Consider the following 20,367-nt stretch of genomic DNA (forward strand, 5'->3'; position numbering starts at 1 on the left):
GCCTTAGAACCCCCAAGGATTTTGGAGAGTAGACGAGATGAAAAATTTCACCCAACTGTGAGGTCCCAAGATTAAACCATATTCCAATCAATCATCTTGCCATTAGAAAAGCAGCCTAATTTAAGGTTTGATAGGAATTTCCTATTGAGAATGATTTATCGCATGAAAAATTCCAACCCCACACCATCTCATGAAACTGTTTAGTCTGTTTAGAAATAAAGCAACATTTGTCTATATTCTACTTTCAGGAAGTCTGATTAACTGCAGGCTGTGTTTACATTTAAGCCCCATTTCATTTTATTCCATTCCTAAAACAACAATGGCCTTTCATTCTTGCCTTGACCCTCTTCAATGTTTTATTTTTCCAGCTCTCTCCAGTGCCCATTCTCTGCTGCCCTTGTTCTGCCTCTTGATTCCTACCCTGAAAATTCACGGACTGTTAAGAATGACTTCCTTTGTTTGTTGAGCTTGGTCCTGAACATTTTCCTTCTTGTGCTATTGTCCTTTTATCATTTATCCCCTCCGCAGAAGTTACGTTACTCGGAGTTTTGTTCCAAGTGCATCAATCTTTCTCTGGCCCAGGAGCCTGTTTGTCATGTGGGAGAGCAGATGTTGATTGGGGGGATCATTCCACTCCATTGGGTTCTGTAGCAATGACTCCAATTAACAAAAGAATCAAATCACATTTAAATCCAGGACAAGGATTCAGGAAGCAACAGTGGAAGAAATCTCACACATTAAGGGTTCACACATTTAGGACAGGGATGGGGAGGGATTTCTTCTGTCAGAAGGAGTGAATCTGTGGAATCCTTTACCACAAAGGATTATTAAGGCTGGGTCATTTGGACATATTCAAACTGAAATAGATTTTTAATCAGTAAGGGAACCCAGGGTTATAGGAACTTGAGGACTATCAGATCAGCCATGGTTTCATAAAACGTGATGATGGGCAACTTCTGCTCCTATGTCTTATGGTCACCTTCCATCAAAGCATTTTATTTTCAATAAGTGCAGGTGAGGCAGGGGGTGCAGAGAACAACCCATCAAATTTGTGACATTGAAATCTAGCCACCCTTCTGCTCTCTCTAGTGGATATAAAACATTCTGGACCACTGTTCCAATGAAGAAAAATGCTCCATTTTCCAGCAACATCAGTCAAACAGATTAACCAATTGTGTTTCAAGTTGAACACAAACTGGTTACTTCAAAAAGTACTCCATTGGCTTTAAAAGTTTTTGCAAAATTTGTGAAAGGTGCTACATAAATGCATTCTTTTTCTTCCTTTTACATATGTTTTGTCTGTCGTGGCTGTATTGGAATACCAACCAAAGCTCTAACTTGAAACCATCCTTAAGGGTGGCATGGTGGCCCAGTGGTTAGCACTGCTGCCTCACAGCGCCAGGAACCCGGGTTTGATTCCAGCCTTAAGTGACTGTCTGTGTGGAGTTTGCACATTCTCCCTGTGTCTGTGTGGGTTTCCTCTGGGTGCTCCAGTTTCCTCCCACAGTTCCCATTACATTCTGTTTTGACAATAACCACTGGGGTTTCCCAAAGCACCACAGATGTTGGGGAACTGAAATTGCTGGAGAAACTCACCAGGTCTGGCTGCATCTGTGGAGAGAGAAACAGAGTTGATATTTGGAGCCTCATATGACTCTTCAGAGCAGAATTGAGGTCTGAGTCCTGAAGCAATCAGACTGGACTTGAAATGTTAACTCTGTTTCTCTCTCTCTGCCAGACCTTCCACATTTCTTCAGCATTCTCTGAGTTTGCTTGAAAGAGCTTCATGCTTTGCTTGACCAGCTCTTTGCTTGTTTAACTTTCAGACCTTTCTCAGCCTCTCCCTGGCTGAACCAACAATCGAGAAATGTGTCTGATGTCTTCTTTTTGAAGAATTAAACAAAATATGAAGTGTAGATCCAAAAGCTTCAAACTTTTTCAGCATTACTCCTTGAAGATTGTCTGAACATTGATCCACAAACTACACATCCATCAGTTCTGGGAGAAAATTGAATTTTCACTTGTGTTTTATTAATATCTTCTGAATAGTACATTGCATATTAGTACTGGAGACAGAAGTATTTGCATATATATATAAAATTCAGTCCCTTAGGGAAGGTGTCTGCAAAAGGCACAGTGAATAGAGCAAGTGATATTGTAATATGTTAAAACTCAGATTAAGGTTGTATAAACTGTGGTTTCATTGCACAAGGCAATTAATGCTCAAACTTCAATTAAGTGGGCAACTTTTTTCAAATGATTATAAAGAATCAATTGGATTTCATCTATTGGTTGGTCTTAACATTTAAGATGGCTAAACATAGAAAGGGTAGTGCTAGCCTTGTGTGCAAGGTACATAATTCATGAGCAATCTGTGGTTCCAGGTGCGAGTGTGATTTGAGAATCTAAGTTAATAAATATCATTATGGCAACATCCAACTAGAGTGCGGAACACACTCCAACCCATTACCTATTTGTAATCCATGTCCTTATAATGCATTTACAATTCCTGTCTACATTTGCAGCACAGTAGTCGAACAGGAATTTGACGGTAATACAGGATATGGTAATATACTACAAAGTGACTTCAGCTCTCGGTATTTCTCTGCATTTATTTCCAAGTTTATTTAGGAATCAGTTCAAATGAAACAACAGAATGATGATATTGGCTGATATTCATTTTCTAATAGAACAATTCTCCTTCTGACTCTCATTCCTGCCCTAACCACTATCATGATTGGGAATGTTTGATGGGGACAATAAGAAGGAGCTTTGCTCTGTATCTAACCCTGTGCTGTCCCTTTCCTGGGAGCATTTAATGGGAGCAATGCAGGGGGAGCTTTGCTCTGTATCTAACCCCGTGCTGTCCCTTTCCTGGGAGTGTTTGATGGGGGCAATGCAGGGGGAGCTTTGCTCTGTATCTAACCCTGTGCTGTTCCTTTCCTGGGAGCATTTAATGGGAGCAATGCAGGGGGAGCTTTGCTCTGTATCTAACCCTGTGCTGTCCCTTTCCTGGGAGTGTTTGATGGTAGCAATGCAGGGGGAGCTTTGCTCTGTATCTAACCCTGTGCTGTCCCTTTCCTGGAAGCATTTAATGGGAGCAATGCAGGGGGAGCTTTGCTCTGTATCTAACCCTGTTGCAGTCCCTTTCCCGGGAGTGTTTGATGGTAGCAATGCAGGGGGAGCTTTGCTCTGTGTCGAACCCTGTGCTATTGCTATCCTGGGAGTTTTTGATGGGGGCAATACAGAGGAAACTTTCTATATCTAACACCGTGCTGTGCCTATCCTAGGAGTTTAGATTAGATTAGATTAGATTACTTACAGTGTGGAAACAGGCCCTTCGGCCCAACAAGTCCACACCGCCCCGCCGAAGCGCAACCCACCCATACCCTTACGTTTACCCCTTACTTGACACTACGGGCAATTTCGCACGGCCAATTCACCTAACCTGCACATCTTTGGACTGTGGGAGGAAACCGGAGCACCCGGAGGAAACCCACGCAGACATGGGGAGAACGTGCAAACTCCACACAGTTAGTCGCCCGAGGCGGGAATTGAACCCGGGTCTCTGGCGCTGTGAGGCAGCAGTGCTAACCACTGTGCCACCATGCCGCCCACGGTGGCACGGTGGCACAGTGTTTGATGGTAGCAATAAAGAAATAGTTTTGCTCTGTATCTAATCCTGTGCTGTCCTATCCTGGGAGTGTTTGAGGGAGGACAGTGTCAAGAGAGCTTTACTCTGTATCTAACCCCTTGCTGTCCCTGTCCTGGGAGTGTTGATGGGGACAGTATAGAGGGAGCGTTACTCTGTATCTAACCCCATGCTGTCCCTGTCCCTGGGAGTGTTGATGGGGACAGTGTAGAGAGGGCTTTACTCTGTATCTAACCCCTTGCTGTCCCTGACCTGGGAGTGTTGATGGGGACAGTGTAGAGAGAGCTTTACTCTGTATCTAACCCCTTGCTGTCCCTGACCTGGGAGTGTTGATGGGGACAGTGTAGAGAGAGCTTTACTCTGTATCTAACCCCTTGCTGTCCCTGACCTGGGAGTGTTGATGGGGACAGTGTAGAGAGAGCTTTACTCTGTATATAACCCCTTGCTGTCCCTGACCTGGGAGTGTTGATGGGGACCGTGTAGAGAGAGCTTTACTCTGTATCTAACCCCTTGCTGTCCCTGACCTGGGAGTGTTGATGGGGACAGTATAAGCTTCAGATGAATGAAGTGCTGGTTCATGAACACCAGTACCCTTCATAAACATACATAAACTCACAGACTGCGATGATGAAAAGGAGCACAAGAAAACATGTGTTGTACTTATCTAAATCTCAGTAATTTTTGGAGCTGGGATTAGAATAATGAGAGAATGTTAATGGAACATTTAGCCTGCAGTGCCCTTCTGTTTTATACACAACAATTTGAAATTCAGTGGTGGTTCCACAGAAACCTGGTAGGTATTTCTGACCATGAGACTGAAAAACATGGGCTGATTCTGCCGTGAGCATTGTTGAGCATGAAGTCTGCAGAAAGTACACTAAAATTAAATCTGATAAAATATTGAGTAATCAGAGAAGCTTTACCTTCCTCCTGGAGGGAGGTAGGAGAAGAGGCTATGGTGTCAGCCGTAGGGCACTGCAGTATGCATAGGTAATGTGCAACGCTGTATAAACCATTGTAATCTGGAATGTGCTGCCTGAAATGGAGATGAAAACAGTTTCAAACAAAGTTACAAAGAAGGAGCAAGGGGCAGTAAAATCCATTGGATATTTCTTTCAGAGGGCCAGCACCTCTGTAATCCCACAAGGAGGCTGAGGCAACCCAGCTATAAGATTTTAACATACGCTTAACTTATCATCCGCCGACTTCGCATAAACCAAATCATCCGCCGACATTTCCACCACCTCCAAACAGACCCCACCAACAGGGATATATTTCCCTCCCCACCCCTTTCCGCCTTCCGCAAAGACCGTTCCCTCCGTGACTACCTGGTCAGGTCCATGCCCCCCTACAACCCACCCTCCCATCCTGGCACTTTCCCCTGCCACCGCAGGAACTGTAAAACCTGCGCCCACACCTCCTCCCTCACGTCTATCCAAGGCCCTAAAGGAGCCTTCCACATCCATCAAAGTTTTACTTGCACATCCACTAATATCATTTATTGTATCCATTGCTCCCGATGCCGTCTCCTCTACATTGGGGAGACTGGGCGCCTCCTAGCAGAGTGCTTTAGGGAACATCTCCGGGACACCTGTACCAATCAACCACACCGCCCTGTGGCCCAACATTTCAACTGCCCCTCCCACTCTGCCGAGGATATGGAGGTCCTGGGCCTCCTTCACTGCCGTTCCCTTACCACCAGACGCCTGGAGGAAGAACGCCTCAACTTCTGCCTCGGAACACTTCAACCCCAGGGCATCAATGTGGACTTCAACAGTTTCTTCATTTCCCCTTCCCCCACCTCACCCTAGTTCCAAACTTCCAGCTCAGCACTGTCCCCATGACTTGTCCTACCTGCCTATCTCCTTTTCCACCTATCCACTCCACCGTCTCCTCCCTGACCTATCACCTTCATCCCCTCCCCCACTCACCCATTGTACTCTATGCTACTTTCTCCCCACCCCGACCCTCCTCTAGCTTATCTCTCCACGTTCCAGGCTCACTGCCTGTATTCCTGATGAAGGGCTTTTGCCCAAAACGTCGATTTCGAAGCTCCTTGGATGCTGCCTGAACTGCTGTGCTCTTCCAGCACCACTAATCCAGAATCTGGTTTCCAGCATCTGCAGTCACTGTTTTTACCCCTTTTTAATTATAAAACCTGAGTCAATTGTAGACTGAGCTTTTGATAGGTGTGGCACTGGAAAAGCACAGCAGGTCAGGCAGCACCCGAGGAGCAGGAGAGTCGATGTTTTGGGCATAAACCCTTCACCAGGAATGATCACATTCCTGATGAAGGGCTTATGCCCGAAATTGCAACTCTCCTGTTCCTCCTGCACCACTGCTGTGCTTTTCCAGTGCCACACTTTTTGACTCTGATCTCCAGGATCTGCAGTCCTCATTTTCTCCTGAGCTTTTGATAGTACCAATCTAAAACTTTACTCATTCTGATTTGTTACAAAACTCATTCCAGTTGCAAAAATTTAGAGTCATAGAGATGTACAGGACAGAAGCAGACCGTTCGGTCCAACACATCCATGCTGACCAGATATCCTAAATTAATGTAGTCCCATTTGCCATCCCTCTAAACCCTTCCTATTCATTTACCCATCCAGATGCCTTTTAAATGTTGTAATTGTACCAGCCTCCACCACTTCCTCTGGCAGCTCATTCCATACATGCACCACCCTCTGCGTGAAAATGTTGTCCCTTAGGTCCCTTTTCAATCTTTCCCCTCTCATCCTAAACCTATACCCTATAGGACTCCCCTATCCTGTGGAAAAGACCCTATCCGTGCCCCTCATGATTTTACAAAACTCTATAAGGTCGCTCTCCAGCCTCTGATGCTCCAGGAAAAATAGTCCCAGCCTCTACAGCCACTCCCACAGCTCATAACTTCCAGCCGAACAACATCCTTGTAAACCTTTTCTGCACTCTTTCAAGTTTAGCAAAATCTTTCCTATAGCAGGGAGACCAGAATTGAATGTAGTAAATCACAACTTGTATACTCAATCCAATGACCAATAATGGCAAGCATAGCACACATCATCTTCACTATCCTGTCTACTTGGCACTCCATATTGACAGAATTCATTTAGTTTATCATAACAAATACAAAAGAAATAGCACTTCATAAGAGCAGTGTTCAGAATGACAGTGAATGAGTCTGTTTGACTGGCCACAGGGATCCCTTGTTCTGTTGACTGAATCCTGTGCCTGGCCAGTACCTGCCAGAGACAATATGATTCTTGTCATTGAGTCATCCTTGAATTGAATCAATAATATGTGGCCGGGTCTTGATGGATTTCTTCAAAATGTTTGTTGCACTTATTCGTGGTCACTTCATCCAGTTTGACAAGTCACTCGCTTTAGTAATAGCTTATGTCCTCCACCTTGGGAGCTTAATGTAGAATCCATCAGCTACCAAACCTCCCCACCACCACCCCACCTAATCCTAGCCCTAGTCCTCCCTCTCTATCCTGCCCACTTGACCTGACCCTACCTGTCCATCTTCTTTCCCACCTATCCACTCCATCCTTCCCATTGACCAATCACAGCCACCCCCTAGCTGCATCCACCTATCACCATCCCACCCACCTTTACCCCAGCCTCATCCCCCCTCTGTTTGTCTTACAGCCCCTTTCCCTCTCCCAGTCCTGATAGAGTCACAGAGGTGCACAGCATGGAAACAGACCCCTCGGTCCAACCCATCCATGCTGACCAGATATCCCAACCCAATCTAGTCCCACCTGCCAGCACCCGGCCCATATCCCTCCAAAACCTTCCTATTCATATACCCACCTAAATGCCTCTTAAATGTTGCAATTGTACCAACCTCCACCACTTCCTCTGGCAGCTCATTCCATACATGTACCACCCTCTGCGTGAAAAAGTTGCCCCTTAGGTCTCTTTTATATCTTTCCCCTCTCACCCTAAACCTATGCCCTCTAGTTCTGGACTCCCCAACCCCAGGGAAAAGACTTTGCCTATTTATCCTATCCATGTCCCTCATAATTTTGTAATCCTCTATAAGGTCACCCCTCAGCCTCCGACGCTCCAGGGAAAACAGACCCAGCCTATTCAGCCTCTCCCTCAGATCCTCCAACCCTGGCAACATCCTTGTAAATCTTTTCTGAACCCTTTCAAGTTTCACAACATCTTTCCGATAGGAAGGAGACCAGAATTGCACGCAATATTCTAACAGTGACCTAACCAATGTCCTGTACAGCAGCAACATGACTTCCCAACTCCTGTACTCAATATTCTGACCAATAAAGGAAAGCATACCAAACGCCTTCTTCACTATCCTATCTACCTGTGACTCCACTTTCAAGGAGCTAAGCAACCTGCATTAAAGGTTCCGACCTAAAACGCCAACTGCCTTGCTCGTCAAATGCTGCTTGACCTGCCGTGCCTTTTCCAGCTCCACTCTTTATCCACTATGCTTACCAATTCCATAGATTGTCTCCATGCTGCAGGTATAGAGTCAAACAGACCCTTTGAACCAGTCTATGCTGACCATAATCCCAAACTAAACTAGTCCCAATGCCTGCATTTGGCCCATATCCCTCCAAACATTTCTGATTCATGTATTTATTCCAACATCTTTTAAATGTTGTAACTGTACACACATCTATCACTTCCTCTGGAAGTTCATTTCACACACGAACCACTCTCTATGTAAAAAAGTTGCCCCTCATATCTTTGTAAAATCTTTCTCCAGTCGCCTGAAAAGTTTGCCCCCAGTCTTGAAATGAAATCCCCGAATCTTGAATGCAAGTGAATAATTAACTGTCATCTAGGCTGTCCCAATTGATACATGCAAAAAGATCCAAAGAAAGAGAGGGCTACAAAACACAGCCTCACTCCAATATAAAATGCATAATATATATATATGTAGGCATGCTACACATCTTCAAGTTACAAAACTTAAACATTTTAAAACACAGCTGTGTCTCTGAGTAACTATATTTTTACCTTGAAGCAGTCTTTCATATGTTAGCCTGAGCCATAAAACAACCATAAAATCATGAGCCCATGACCTCACTCTTGACATAGTCCATATTACCTTCTCCCTTATAGGAGCTATTTTACAGTCAACCACAATTAAACAAAATATAATTTGATTCCTCGCTTGCTTAATAAAGTCAAAATTATTAATTGTTAGACTGACTCAAATTTACACAGCCTGTCTAGTCTAGGGTGCAATTTAATAAGATTAAGGATGACCTGCATTTAGATTCCATTTTGCATGCCTTGATTAGATTGCTTACAGTGGGGAAACAGGCCCTTCGGCCCAACAAGTCCACACCAACCCTCTGAAGAGCAACCCACCCAGACCCATTCCCCTACATTTACCCTTCACCTAACACTATGGACAACTTTGCATGGCCAATTAACCTAACCTGCAGATTTTTGGACTGTGGGAGGAAACTGGAGCACCCGGAGGAAACCCACGCAGACACGGGGAGAATGTGCAAACTCCACACAGACAGTTGCCTGAGGCAGGAATTGAACCCGGGTCTCTGGCACTGTGAGGCAGCAGTGCTAACCACTGTGCCACCGTGCTGCCCCCTGTAATCCATTATATGACAGCTGTCTGCGAGTCTCCTGTTATCCTCCATACCTCTAACTGAAGAGATTTTCTCCAATTTCTCAGATTTTCTCAGAAATATTCAAAACATTTTGGTTTCTTATAGAGCAATGCAAAAATGTGTATATAAACAGCCAAACTAAAGGGGTGGCCTTGTGAAATGGTCCTGACAAGTCTAAATTACTTCCTTTTTTTTGATGTGGAGGAGCTGGTATTGGACTGGGGTAGACAAAGTTAAAAATCACACAACACCAGGTTATAGTCCAACAGGTTTATTTGGAAGCACTAGCTTTGGAGCGCTGCTTACACAACCACCTGATGAAGGAGCAGTGCTCCGAAAGCTAGTGCTTCCAAATAAACTTGTTGGACTATAACCTGGTGGTATGTGATTTTTAACTTACGTCCTTTTAGAATCTCTGCTTTGCCAACACAGAGCAGAATGGGGAAGCATACACTAACAGCTGCGTACATTTCCATGGCAGCTCTAAAATAATGAAAAACTTCATGTCATTTCGCAACTGCTTTCAATCAGCATTCAAGACAGGAGAGGTTTTTACGATGGGCTGCAAAAACTGAGTTAAAGAGCTTGTCAGTGTCACAGTGGCTCAGTGGCTAGCACTGATGTGTCTCAGGGACCTGGGTTCGATTCTAGCCTCGGGCGACTGTCTGTATGGAGTTTGTACATTCTCCCCGTGTCTGCGTGGGTTTCCTCTGGGTGCTCTGTTTCCTTCCCGCAGTCTAGAGATATGCAGGTCAAGTGAACTGGCCATGCCAGTTTGCCCCATTGTGTCCAGGGATGTGTAGGCTAGGGGCATTAATCCGGGGAAATGTAGGGTAGGGGTGCAGGTCTGGGTGGGATACGTGTTGGAGGGTCAGTGTGGAATTGTTGGGCTGAATGGCCTGGATTTGATTTGAGTTTACTTTTGACAAGTGTATAAAAACCATGAGCAGGTGGAGACCATTCAGCCCCTTGAGCCTGCTCCCTCATTTAATGTGATCATGGCTGATCTCATCTTGGCCTCAACTCCACTTTGCTGCCTGGTCTCCATAACCCTTTAACTGATTACTCATTAAAAACCTGTCTATCGCCTCTTTAAATCTACCCAATGTCCCAGCATTGGGGGAGTGGATTTCACAGATTCACGACCCTTTGAGAGAAGTAATTTATCCTCATGTCTCTTTTAAATCTGCGTCCCCTTACCCTAAACTACGACCTCTCATTCCCAATTGCCCCGCATAAAGTAATGTGCTCTCAATGTCTATTTCAACAATTCTTTTAGCATATCATATACATCAGTTAGATCTCCTCTTATCCTCCTAAACTACAGACAGTATAAGCCAAAACTGCTCAATTTCTATTGACAATACAAGCTTTGAGTACTTAAAGGACAAGAGTACTTAAAGTTCCCACATTCAGGAACTTGGGGACTGAAGGCATAGGTGCCAGTGGTGAAGAAATTAAAATCAGGGTTGTATTAGAGATCAGATTTTGAGGAATGCAGTCACCCTTGAGATTGTTATAAGGCCTGGAAATAGAGTGATGGAAGTTAACAACAACAGTGCAAAGTCTAGGTTAGAGTGGTGCTGGAAAAGCACAGCAAGTCAGGCAATATCTGAGGAGCAGGAAAATCGATGTTTCAGGTAAAAGCCCTTCATCAGGAATGAGGCCTGCCCCTCGGATGCTGCCTGACCTGCTGTGCCTTTTCAGCACCACTCTAATCTAGACTCTGATCTCCAGCATCTGCAGTCCTCACGTTCACCTAACAACAGTACAGACTCCAGTGCAGTAATGCAAGAGTGCTGGACAGTCAGAGGTGCTTTTTTTTTGGATTAGATGCTAAACTGAAGCTCACAACTGCCCTCTGAAGCAGCTGGTAAAAAAACTTGTGGCACTGTGTAAAACAGCAATCTTCTCCACTACGAATCTCAGTAAACTGGAGGCAATGGTTGTATTCATTCTGATTTGCTCAATAGAGAAATGCTTGCTTGTTTATTTATTTTCCCACAAAATCACTGGAGAAGAAGAAATGGACATTCTTTAATTTCAGTGCCTTCTCTACCACATTTATCTCATTGTCTCTAACAATTCCAGTGGTGTGAAGGGAAAACATTTCCTTTGATGGCTTGATGTTGTGAAATTAATCATGTCCCAAGGACTTTACAGATGAATTAATAGCAAGATAGCTAATCCATCAGTCCTGGATGTCTCTTCTGTGTGTCTGCCTAAGTGTTTCTGTGAGTGCATGTAGAGGTGACTGTGTATGTGTGGGCACATTCCTGTCATTGTATATGAGCATGCATTCATTTGTGTGTGTGTGTATGTGCATTTTTGTGTGTGCTTGTATGTATTCCTGGGGGTGTGTTTGTGTGTTTCCACTGTATGTACATTCCTGTGTGTTCACAGAATCCCTGTGTGAAAGCTGGCCATTTGGCCCAAGTCCACATTGACCCTCTGAAAAGTAACCAACCCAGACTTATTCCCCTACACTATATTTACCCTGACTAATGTACCAAACTTACACATCCCTGAACGCTATGGACAATTTAGCATGGCCAATTCACCTAACCTGCACACCTGTTAGAGGAAACCGGAGCGTCCAGAGAAAGCCCACGTAAACATGTGGAGAATGTTTACTTCACACGGACGTCTGGGACAGGAATCAGATTTGGCTCCCTGGTGCTGTGAGGTACTAGTGATTGATTGATTTGAGTTATACACATGTGCATCTGAGTACAGTGAAAAGCTTTGTTTGCTCGCAGTTATAGGCAGATCATAGTAAGCAAGGATGTACAGATCATAGGGTTAAAAAAACTTGGACAGAGTAAGGCATACAGGTTATAGCGCACAGGTATGCGCTAGGCAAGGTCGACATTAACAAGTTCAGCAGTCTAATAACTGTGGGGAAGAAGCTGTTCCTGAACCCATTGGTGCATGTTTTCAAGCTTCTGTATCTTCTGCCTGACAGAACAGGTTGTCAGAGAGCATTACCGGGGTGAGAAGAGTCTTTGATGATGTTGGCAACGGGAATTGTAAATGAAGTCCATGAATGGGAGGTTAGTTTCCATTGTGGTCTGGGCTGTGTTCACAACTTTCTGTAGTTTCTCATCGTCCTGGGCAGAGAAGTTGCTGTATCAGGTCGTTATGCACCCAGACAGTATGGTGCATCTGTAAAAGTTAGTGAGGATCCTTATGGAAATGCTGAAATTCCTAAGCTGCCTGAGGAAAACTTGTAGATGGTGTTTATTTGGAATTTGGACACACAGTTTTGGAGTGTACAGGGAGTACAGTAGGGGCTGAAAACACGTTCTAATGGAGGGATCCAGTGCTGAGGGTTATTTTGGAGGAGGTGCAGTTCCCTATCTTCACTGATTGCGGTCTGAGGGTCAGAAAGCTGAGGATCCAGTTGCAGAGGGAGGAGTTGAGACCGAAGTCACTGAGCCACTGTGCTATTGTTAACAAAACTTCTAAGAGAACATGGAATCTCAGGGAGCAACTGTCTGACTTCTGCATTTAACTGCACACTGCACAACAGAGGCTACTGTCTGAGCCTCATCATTAGAAAGATTCCGTACTAACTCTCATTGAACATTCTGTGTTATGATACCCTGGTATTGTGGCTCTGTTTGTTTTTGGATTGATGGTCTTAACTCAGAAGGAGGAAATGTTCTGGGCTACGTTTCAGTCCATTGTAGAGTGGGAGATTAACTGTTGCGTCTTCAGGGAAGATCTATTAATCTGATTTCTCTTTCTTTTTGTGATTTTGTAGGTAATAAAGTTGGCACAGCCCACCCTGCAGACTGGCAATGATCTACTGAGCAAGGAATCCTAATGAAGAGGCATTGACATCAAATCCCCTGATCACTCTGGGGTTAGGGCCACTCAGTGGTTCTGGACCTTCCCAAGTCCCGGCTGACTACTGAGCTCAACTCAACAGACCAAAAAAAACGAGCCAATCTGAAGCAAGATGAGGCGAGACTTTTATTTGCCTTGTTTCCTGGCATGCTTAAGCATTGTCCACTGGAGTCACTCCGCCCTCGTGAGAAATTCCACAAGCTCCCAAGTGTCAACTCGACCTCGCCATGGACTCGGTGTCAAAGGTCAAGTGCTTCACAGATCCAAGAGGGGCTGGGTGTGGAATCAGTTCTTTGTTATAGAGGAGTACACAGGTCCAGATCCGGTGCTCGTGGGCAGGGTAAGACCACTACCTCCTCCATTTTCTCATGGAAGTGTAAGAAATCTGAGCTGCAGTAGGCCATTCTGCCCTTCAAGCCTGCTCAATAAAACTAAGGCTGATCCTCCACCTCAGCTCCACCTTCCCACTCTATAGATATATCGCTTTATTCTCATAGTGCACAACACCTGTGTGTAGAATAGTAGAGTCAAACAACACAAATTAACCAAACCAACCAGGTTTCCAGATCTTAACTACTCTCATTTGCCTGCCATGTTCCTTTAAACCTTTCTTATCCATATACTTGTCCAAATATCTTTCCAATTTTGTAATTGTACCCACCTCCACCCTTCCTCTGTCACCTTGTTCCCCATACACGCACTACCCTCTGTGTGAAAATGTTGCCCATCAGGTCCCTTTTAAGTCTTTGCCCTCTCACCTTAAACCTCTGCCCTCTAGCTTTGGACTCCCCTAACCTAGGAAAATACCTTGGTTTTATTCATCATATCCATGCCCCTCATGATTTTATAAACCTCTGTAAGGTCACCCCTCAGCCCTCAATTCTACACAACAACACTCTGGAGAACTCTGAAGATTCACCTGCTCTTGAGTGAAGAGATTTCTTCTCAGCGTAGGTTCACGAGGTCAATTCCTGGAATGGCGGGACTATCTTATGTTGAAACATTGGAGGACTGGGCTTGTATACCCTTGAGTTTAGAAGACTGAGAGGGGATCTGATTGAGACGTATAAAATTATTAAAGGATTGGACACTCTGGAGGCAGGAAACATGTTTCCGCTGATGGGTGAGTGCCGAGCCAGAGGACACAGCTTCAAAATAAGGGGTAGGCCATTTAGAGATGAGGAGAAACTTCTTCACCCAGAGACTGGTGGGTGTGTGGAATGCTCTGCCTCAGAAGGCAGTGGAGGCCCAGTCTCTGGATTCATTTAAGAAAGAGTTGGATAGAGCTCTCAAGGATAGTGGAATCAAGGGTTATGGAGATAAGGCAGGAACAGGATACTGATTGAGGATGATCAACCATGATAATGAATGGTGGTGCAGGCTTGAAGGGCAGAATGGCCTACTCCTGCATCTATTGCCTGTTGCCTGTTGTCTGTTGTCTATTGTCTTCTCATTCTGGTTCCAAATGATCAAACCCTTTTTCGGAGAGTCTTGGCTGTAGTTCTAGGATCTCCAGTCAATGTGCCCATTTTTGTAATATCTACCTGGTCAAAACCTAAAGAATTCAGTTCTCATTCTTCTTAGTATCTAAGGTGAGGGTTCCAGATGGAAGGAGTTGAAAGCTCCCTCTCTTCTGTAGCACCAGTGATGACAGCAGAGACTTCCCTCAGGTGGGTCAACCCTGGAATTAGCATTGTGGCCCAGCGATACCGGCACACACAATTCTTTTCCTTGTCAAGACTTGGCATGTGTGGGCCAAAGAAATGAGGTCAGAGTCCCGAACACTGCATCCTATGGACCCTGCAGATTGGAGGAGGAAGGGGCCTCCCACCTTTGGTGTCGCAACCACCTCGCCTTGCTCTGACAGACCCAACCCCACGCCTACGGCGCCACCCTCCCCCATCTCACTGCGCACCACGGATCTCTCAGACCCCTCAGCTCTCAATACTCCCTCTCCCAGCTATCCTTCTCACAAACCTGAAACGCAACCAGGAAGTGCTGGAGAAACTCATCGCCTGTGGAGGGAGAAGCAAAGTTGATATTTGGAGACCACCGACCTTTCATCAGAACAGCAGAGTCATTACTTGAGATCAGTGATGAAGGATCAATGACTCAAAACATTAATTTCTCCCCTCTAGATGTTTACAGGCTCACTGCGATTCACCAGCAACTTCTGTTTGCATTATGTGCATCCTCCTGATTCTGTCTTTAATGGATAGACGTTTATTTTAACCAACCACTTCCTTTCAATGCATATGTAGGAGTCTTTACAGCTGTATTTTATGTTTTGTTTTTGACTCAATTGCATTCATATTCTGTTTCTCCTTTCCTTATCAGTTTCTTTATGCATTTATAAACCTCGGAATTACTATTTCTGGCAACTCCATCTGTTTTTTCTTTGAATCTCGTACTATCCTGAACTTCCTTTGTTCGCTATGGTTCGCTTTTTTGAATTTTTGCCCCTTAACTCTCACCTTCCCTGCCACCCTCCCCTCCTTCTCTCACTCCTCAGTCGCATCAACATCCCAGCATCAAAGTGTAGGAAAACATTTGGGAAGCGCTATGCTGAGAATTTAAGCATTTAGATCCAGTTTATGCAATCTCTCCTCATCAGACAACCCAGGAATCGTAAACAAAAACAGAAGTTGCTGGAAAAGCTCAGCAGGTCTGGCAGCACCTGTGGAGAGAAATCTCTTCGCACATGCTGCCAAACCTGCTGAGCTTTTCTAGCAATGTCTGTTTTTGTTTCTGATTTACAGCATCTGTGATTCTTTTGGTTTTGAACCCAATAATCAGTCTCGCAAACAATTAAGGCAAATATATCCTATCCTTGATAAGGAGATCAAAACTGCACACCATACTCATTATGTGCTGTATAATCATAGTGAGATGGACTTACTCTTATATGTCAATCCTTTTGTAATAACGACCAATAGACCAGCATCTCATTGAGTGGTTGAGAAGCTGGTCCGAATGACGTAAATTGTATGTTTATGTGGATGTTCATATCAGACTACTTGCCATCGGAATTGCTTGCTCTACAATCCCTACATCTGAGCGTTCAATGGTTCATGAACAGGAACACTTGGGTTCCTCTGAATGCAAACACGTTGTCTTGCCATTTATAAAAAATATTCAACTTTTACATTTTTCCAACTCATGTGGAAAGTTTCATATTTCTCAATGGCATATTCCACATTTTACCCACTCATTTAACCTGTGTCAATCCATTTGCAGTCTCACTGCTTGTACAATTTCCCACGTCACATTGTATCATGAGCAATGGTGGTGAAACGATACTCAGTCTCTTCATCTGAGTTGTTGATGTAGACTGTCAATTTCTGAGGCCCAAACACTCGTGTTTGTGATACCTCCACTGGTTACAGGATGTTAGTCTGAAAATGACCTATTTATTCCTGCTGTCGAATTGAGGATTTATTAATGAACAGAAAACCATTATTATAATGTCAAAATACTCCCAAAATTCTGTCCAATAACTTTGGGTCTGGCAACTCAATATTTTTTTAGATCTTAACACAGTACAGACATTGGTTTCTATTCAATAATGTCATAAACTCTTAACTGATTTGTCAAATATGATTTCCCTTTCATAAATCCATACTATAATTTTCTAAGTGTCCTGTAGCAAGTCCCTAATTTTACATTTTTGCTTATTCCTGCTATTAATGTTGGAGTTTATTTTCCCATCTCCCTCTCTAATAGTTAGCTTATATTTATTTAAGTCTTCCTCAGAATCTACAGGGGCCAGTACCATTCCTAACTTTCGGAAAATCAAATCCATTATGAGCCTCTATAACTACCTCCTTGTAAAACTTTAGGATATAGGTCATAAGGTCCTGGGGATTTGTTGTCTTTTAATCCCATTAATCTCTCCTGTACTATTTCTTTATTAATGCTAATTTATTTCAGATTGATGAGCCCCTTTCTACCCTCTCTGGTGGCCATAAAAGGTTTCATGAAGTTAAAGACAGGAGAATAATCTTTGGTGTCACAGCCAATATTTCAACATCATAAAACTGGATTCTATGCTCATTATCTCATTGCTGTTTGTGGAACTCTCTGTGTGCAAATTGACAGCTACGTCTCCCTCTTTACAGCAGTGAATCACTTCAAAGTATTCGATAAGTGCATGTCTTTTTTTTATTTTTGACTCCTGATAATTACAGGACTCCTAAGACCCAAGCGATTTCTGCCATTTTCCTACCAGGTTTGCCGTTTCTGTAGTCACCATTATACCTTTCTAAAATCAGGCAAGGCCAAATGTTGTCCATCCCAACTGCTCAGGAAATGAATGATTTGTTCGGCCATTTCAGGGCGCACTGAAAATTGAATCACTTTGCTGTAGGTTTGGAGTCATGTGTGTAGGTCAGATTGGGTAAGGATGGCAGAACTCATTACCCCAAGACAATTACGAACCGGATGGGATTTACAACAATCCACGATAGTAGTCACAGTCACATCACTGACACTTGCTTTATAATTTCTCATTGAAACAACCTACTCAGCGATATCATCACAGCTTTGGAGCAGGAGGAACTTGAACCCTGCGTTCCTGGCTCAGAGGTCGGAATATTTGAGATTTAGTCACTGATTTTAAATCTGACCAGTTGCTGTTGTAGGATCTGACCCCACAAGTGTGTGTTTAGTTTGGACCCATCAGTCACTTGCCTAGTGACATCACCGTTGTACAGCACTGCCTTCAAATGTTGCATTAGAAAAAGAAATCTCATTTTCAATAAGATTGAAGATCAAAGACTATGTTTTGATTTTATTTGATTTATTATTGTCACATGCACCTAAGTACAGTGAAAAGTTTTGTTTTTCATGCAGTACAGCAGATCGTACCATACAAAGTTCATTAGGCTAATAGAACAGAGCGAGGAATACAATGTTACGGCTGCAGAGAAGGTGCACAAGGCAATTCAACCCATTGAGCACGTTCAGAACTGTGGGACTGCTGCGCACTCTGCTTCACAGAAACCTGGCCCAACCCATCCATTCCCGACTGCGCACTTCAGGCTGATGGCTTTTCTATCCTTTGTATGGACTGTATAGCGTCCTCGGGTAAGACAAAGGGTGGAGGGGTTTGCTTTTTAATCAACAACTTGTGGTGCATGGACATTGCAGCCCTGGGCAGCCATTGCTCCCCAAACCTTGAAGTCCTTACTATTAATGCTGCCCCTTCTATCTACCACGGGAATTTCCCGCTGTTATACTAACTGCTGTGTACATACCGCCACAAGGAAAGGTTGAGGAAACTCTGGATGTGCTGTACTCTCCCATTACACCCTGGAGACAGAACACCCCAAGGCCCTGTTTATTGTAACTGGTTACTTCAATCAGGCCAATCTAAGGAAGGTGCTGCCCAAGTACCATCAGAACATTACCTGCCCCAACAGTGACCTGAACATTTTAGACCACTGCTTCACCACTGTGAAAGATACCTACTGCTCCATCCCCCGCCCTCATTTTAGGATATCCGACCACAATGCCGTATTTCGTCTCCTGGCTTACAGGCAAAAGCTCAACCAGGAGACCCCCTTGTGGATACAGGTCCAGTGCTTGTTGGAGGGGGCAGAGGATCAACTCCAGTGCTGTCTGGAATCAGCTGATTGGGCCATGTTCAAACAGGCCGCAGGTACCATGGACGAGTACACCACCACCGTCACAGACTTTATCAGCAAGTGTGTGGAGGACTGCACACCAAGGAAGTCAATCTGAGTGTTCCCCAACAGGAAACCCTGGATGAATCAGGACATACAAAACCTGCTAAAATTCTGGATTAGTGGTGCTGGAAGAGCACAGCAATTCAGGCAGCATCCGAGGACAGGCAAAATCGACGTTTCGGGCAAAAGCCCTTCAGGGCTTTTGCCCGAAACGTCGATTTTGCCTGTCCTCGGATGCTGCCTGAATTGCTGTGCTCTTCCAGCACCACTGATCCAGAATCTGGTTTCCAGCATCTGCAGTCATTGTTTTTACATTTTAAAACCTGCTAAAAACCAGGCGTGAGGCCTTTAGATCAGGAGACTCACTCAAATACAAGTATAACCTTAGCAGAGCCATTAAGACAGTCAAGGACCAATACCGATCCAATCTAGAGACCCAGACAGACACCCGGTGACTATGGCAAGGACTGAATGACATCACAAGTTCTAAAAAGAGACAGTGCAAGATAGCAGACAATGACAGATCATCTCAACGCCTTCTCTGCTCGCTTTGAGCAGAATGTCGGCAGAGAGGTAACACCTATTCTGACAAGTCCTGACGAACCTATCCCAACAGTCACTGCATCAGGGCTCAGATCAGTTTTCCTTTGTGTGAATCCAAGGAAAGCGATGGGACCAGACGGAGTACCAGGCCGTGCACTCAGAGCATGTGCAGGTCAACTGGCAGAGGTCTTCTCGGACATCTTTCCCCTCTCCTTGCAGGAGGTCACTGTCCCTGCCTGTTTCAAGGGGCCAACATCATCCCTGTGCCTAAGAAGGCTCATGCAGCATGTCTCAATGACTACCACCCAGTGGCCCTAACCTCGGTGGTTATGAAGTGCTTTGAAAGGCTGGTCATGGCATTAATCAACTCCAGCCTCCCCACTACTCTTGACCCACTCCAATTTGCCTATTGGACCAACAGATCCACATCAGATGCCATATCACTTGCTTTTTACTCCTTAGAATATCTTGACACTAAGAACAGCTACATAAGAATCCTACTCATTGATGATAGTTCAGCCTTCAACACTCTTATCCCCTTGAGACTGATTACTAAAATTAGTGATCTCGGACTAAATCCCACTCTCTGCAACTGGATTCTCAGTTTCCTGACCCACAGGCCACAATCAGTGAAGATTGGGGACAATATTTCATCCTCACTAACACTCAATACTGGAGCCCCCCAAGGATGTGTACTCAGCCCCCTACTGTACTCACTGTATACCCATGACTGCATCGCCAAATACCAGACTAATGCCATTTACAAGTTCGCTGATGACACCACCATAGTTGGTCGAATCTCAGATGGCGACGAAACAGGCTACAGATCAGAGGTGGAAGGCCTGGAAAAATGGTGCACCAGGAACAACCTAGCTCTCAATGCCGGCAAAACCAAGGAACTCATCATTGACTTTTGGCGGGATGTTACTCATCCCCCCCCTACACATTAACAGCACAGAGGTGGAACGAGTGGAGCGTGTCAGGCTCCTGGAAGTGATCATCCACAACAAGCTTTCTTGGACTCTTCATGTGGACGCACTGG

At 44.6% G+C, this 20,367-nt stretch overlaps 1 protein-coding gene across 2 annotated transcripts in view; it reads left to right on the forward strand.

Annotated features, from left to right (window-relative positions):
• Positions 1 to 20,367, forward strand: part of LOC122558218 (cadherin-11) — a 243,136-nt gene that overhangs the window by 117,890 nt on the left and 104,879 nt on the right. For both annotated transcript variants that reach the window (XM_043706549.2, XM_043706546.2), the window contains exon 3: positions 13,010 to 13,435. In XM_043706549.2, the coding sequence (XP_043562484.1) occupies positions 13,208 to 13,435 (228 nt within the window). In that variant the 5' untranslated portion in view covers positions 13,010 to 13,207. The remainder of the gene's footprint in view (positions 1 to 13,009; positions 13,436 to 20,367) is intronic.

Source organism: Chiloscyllium plagiosum, unplaced genomic scaffold (genome assembly GCF_037043375.1).
Source record: "Chiloscyllium plagiosum isolate Xiang-an unplaced genomic scaffold, Cpla_swu_hap1 HiC_scaffold_17, whole genome shotgun sequence".
In the NCBI taxonomy this organism is placed as follows: Eukaryota; Metazoa; Chordata; class Chondrichthyes; order Orectolobiformes; family Hemiscylliidae; genus Chiloscyllium; species Chiloscyllium plagiosum.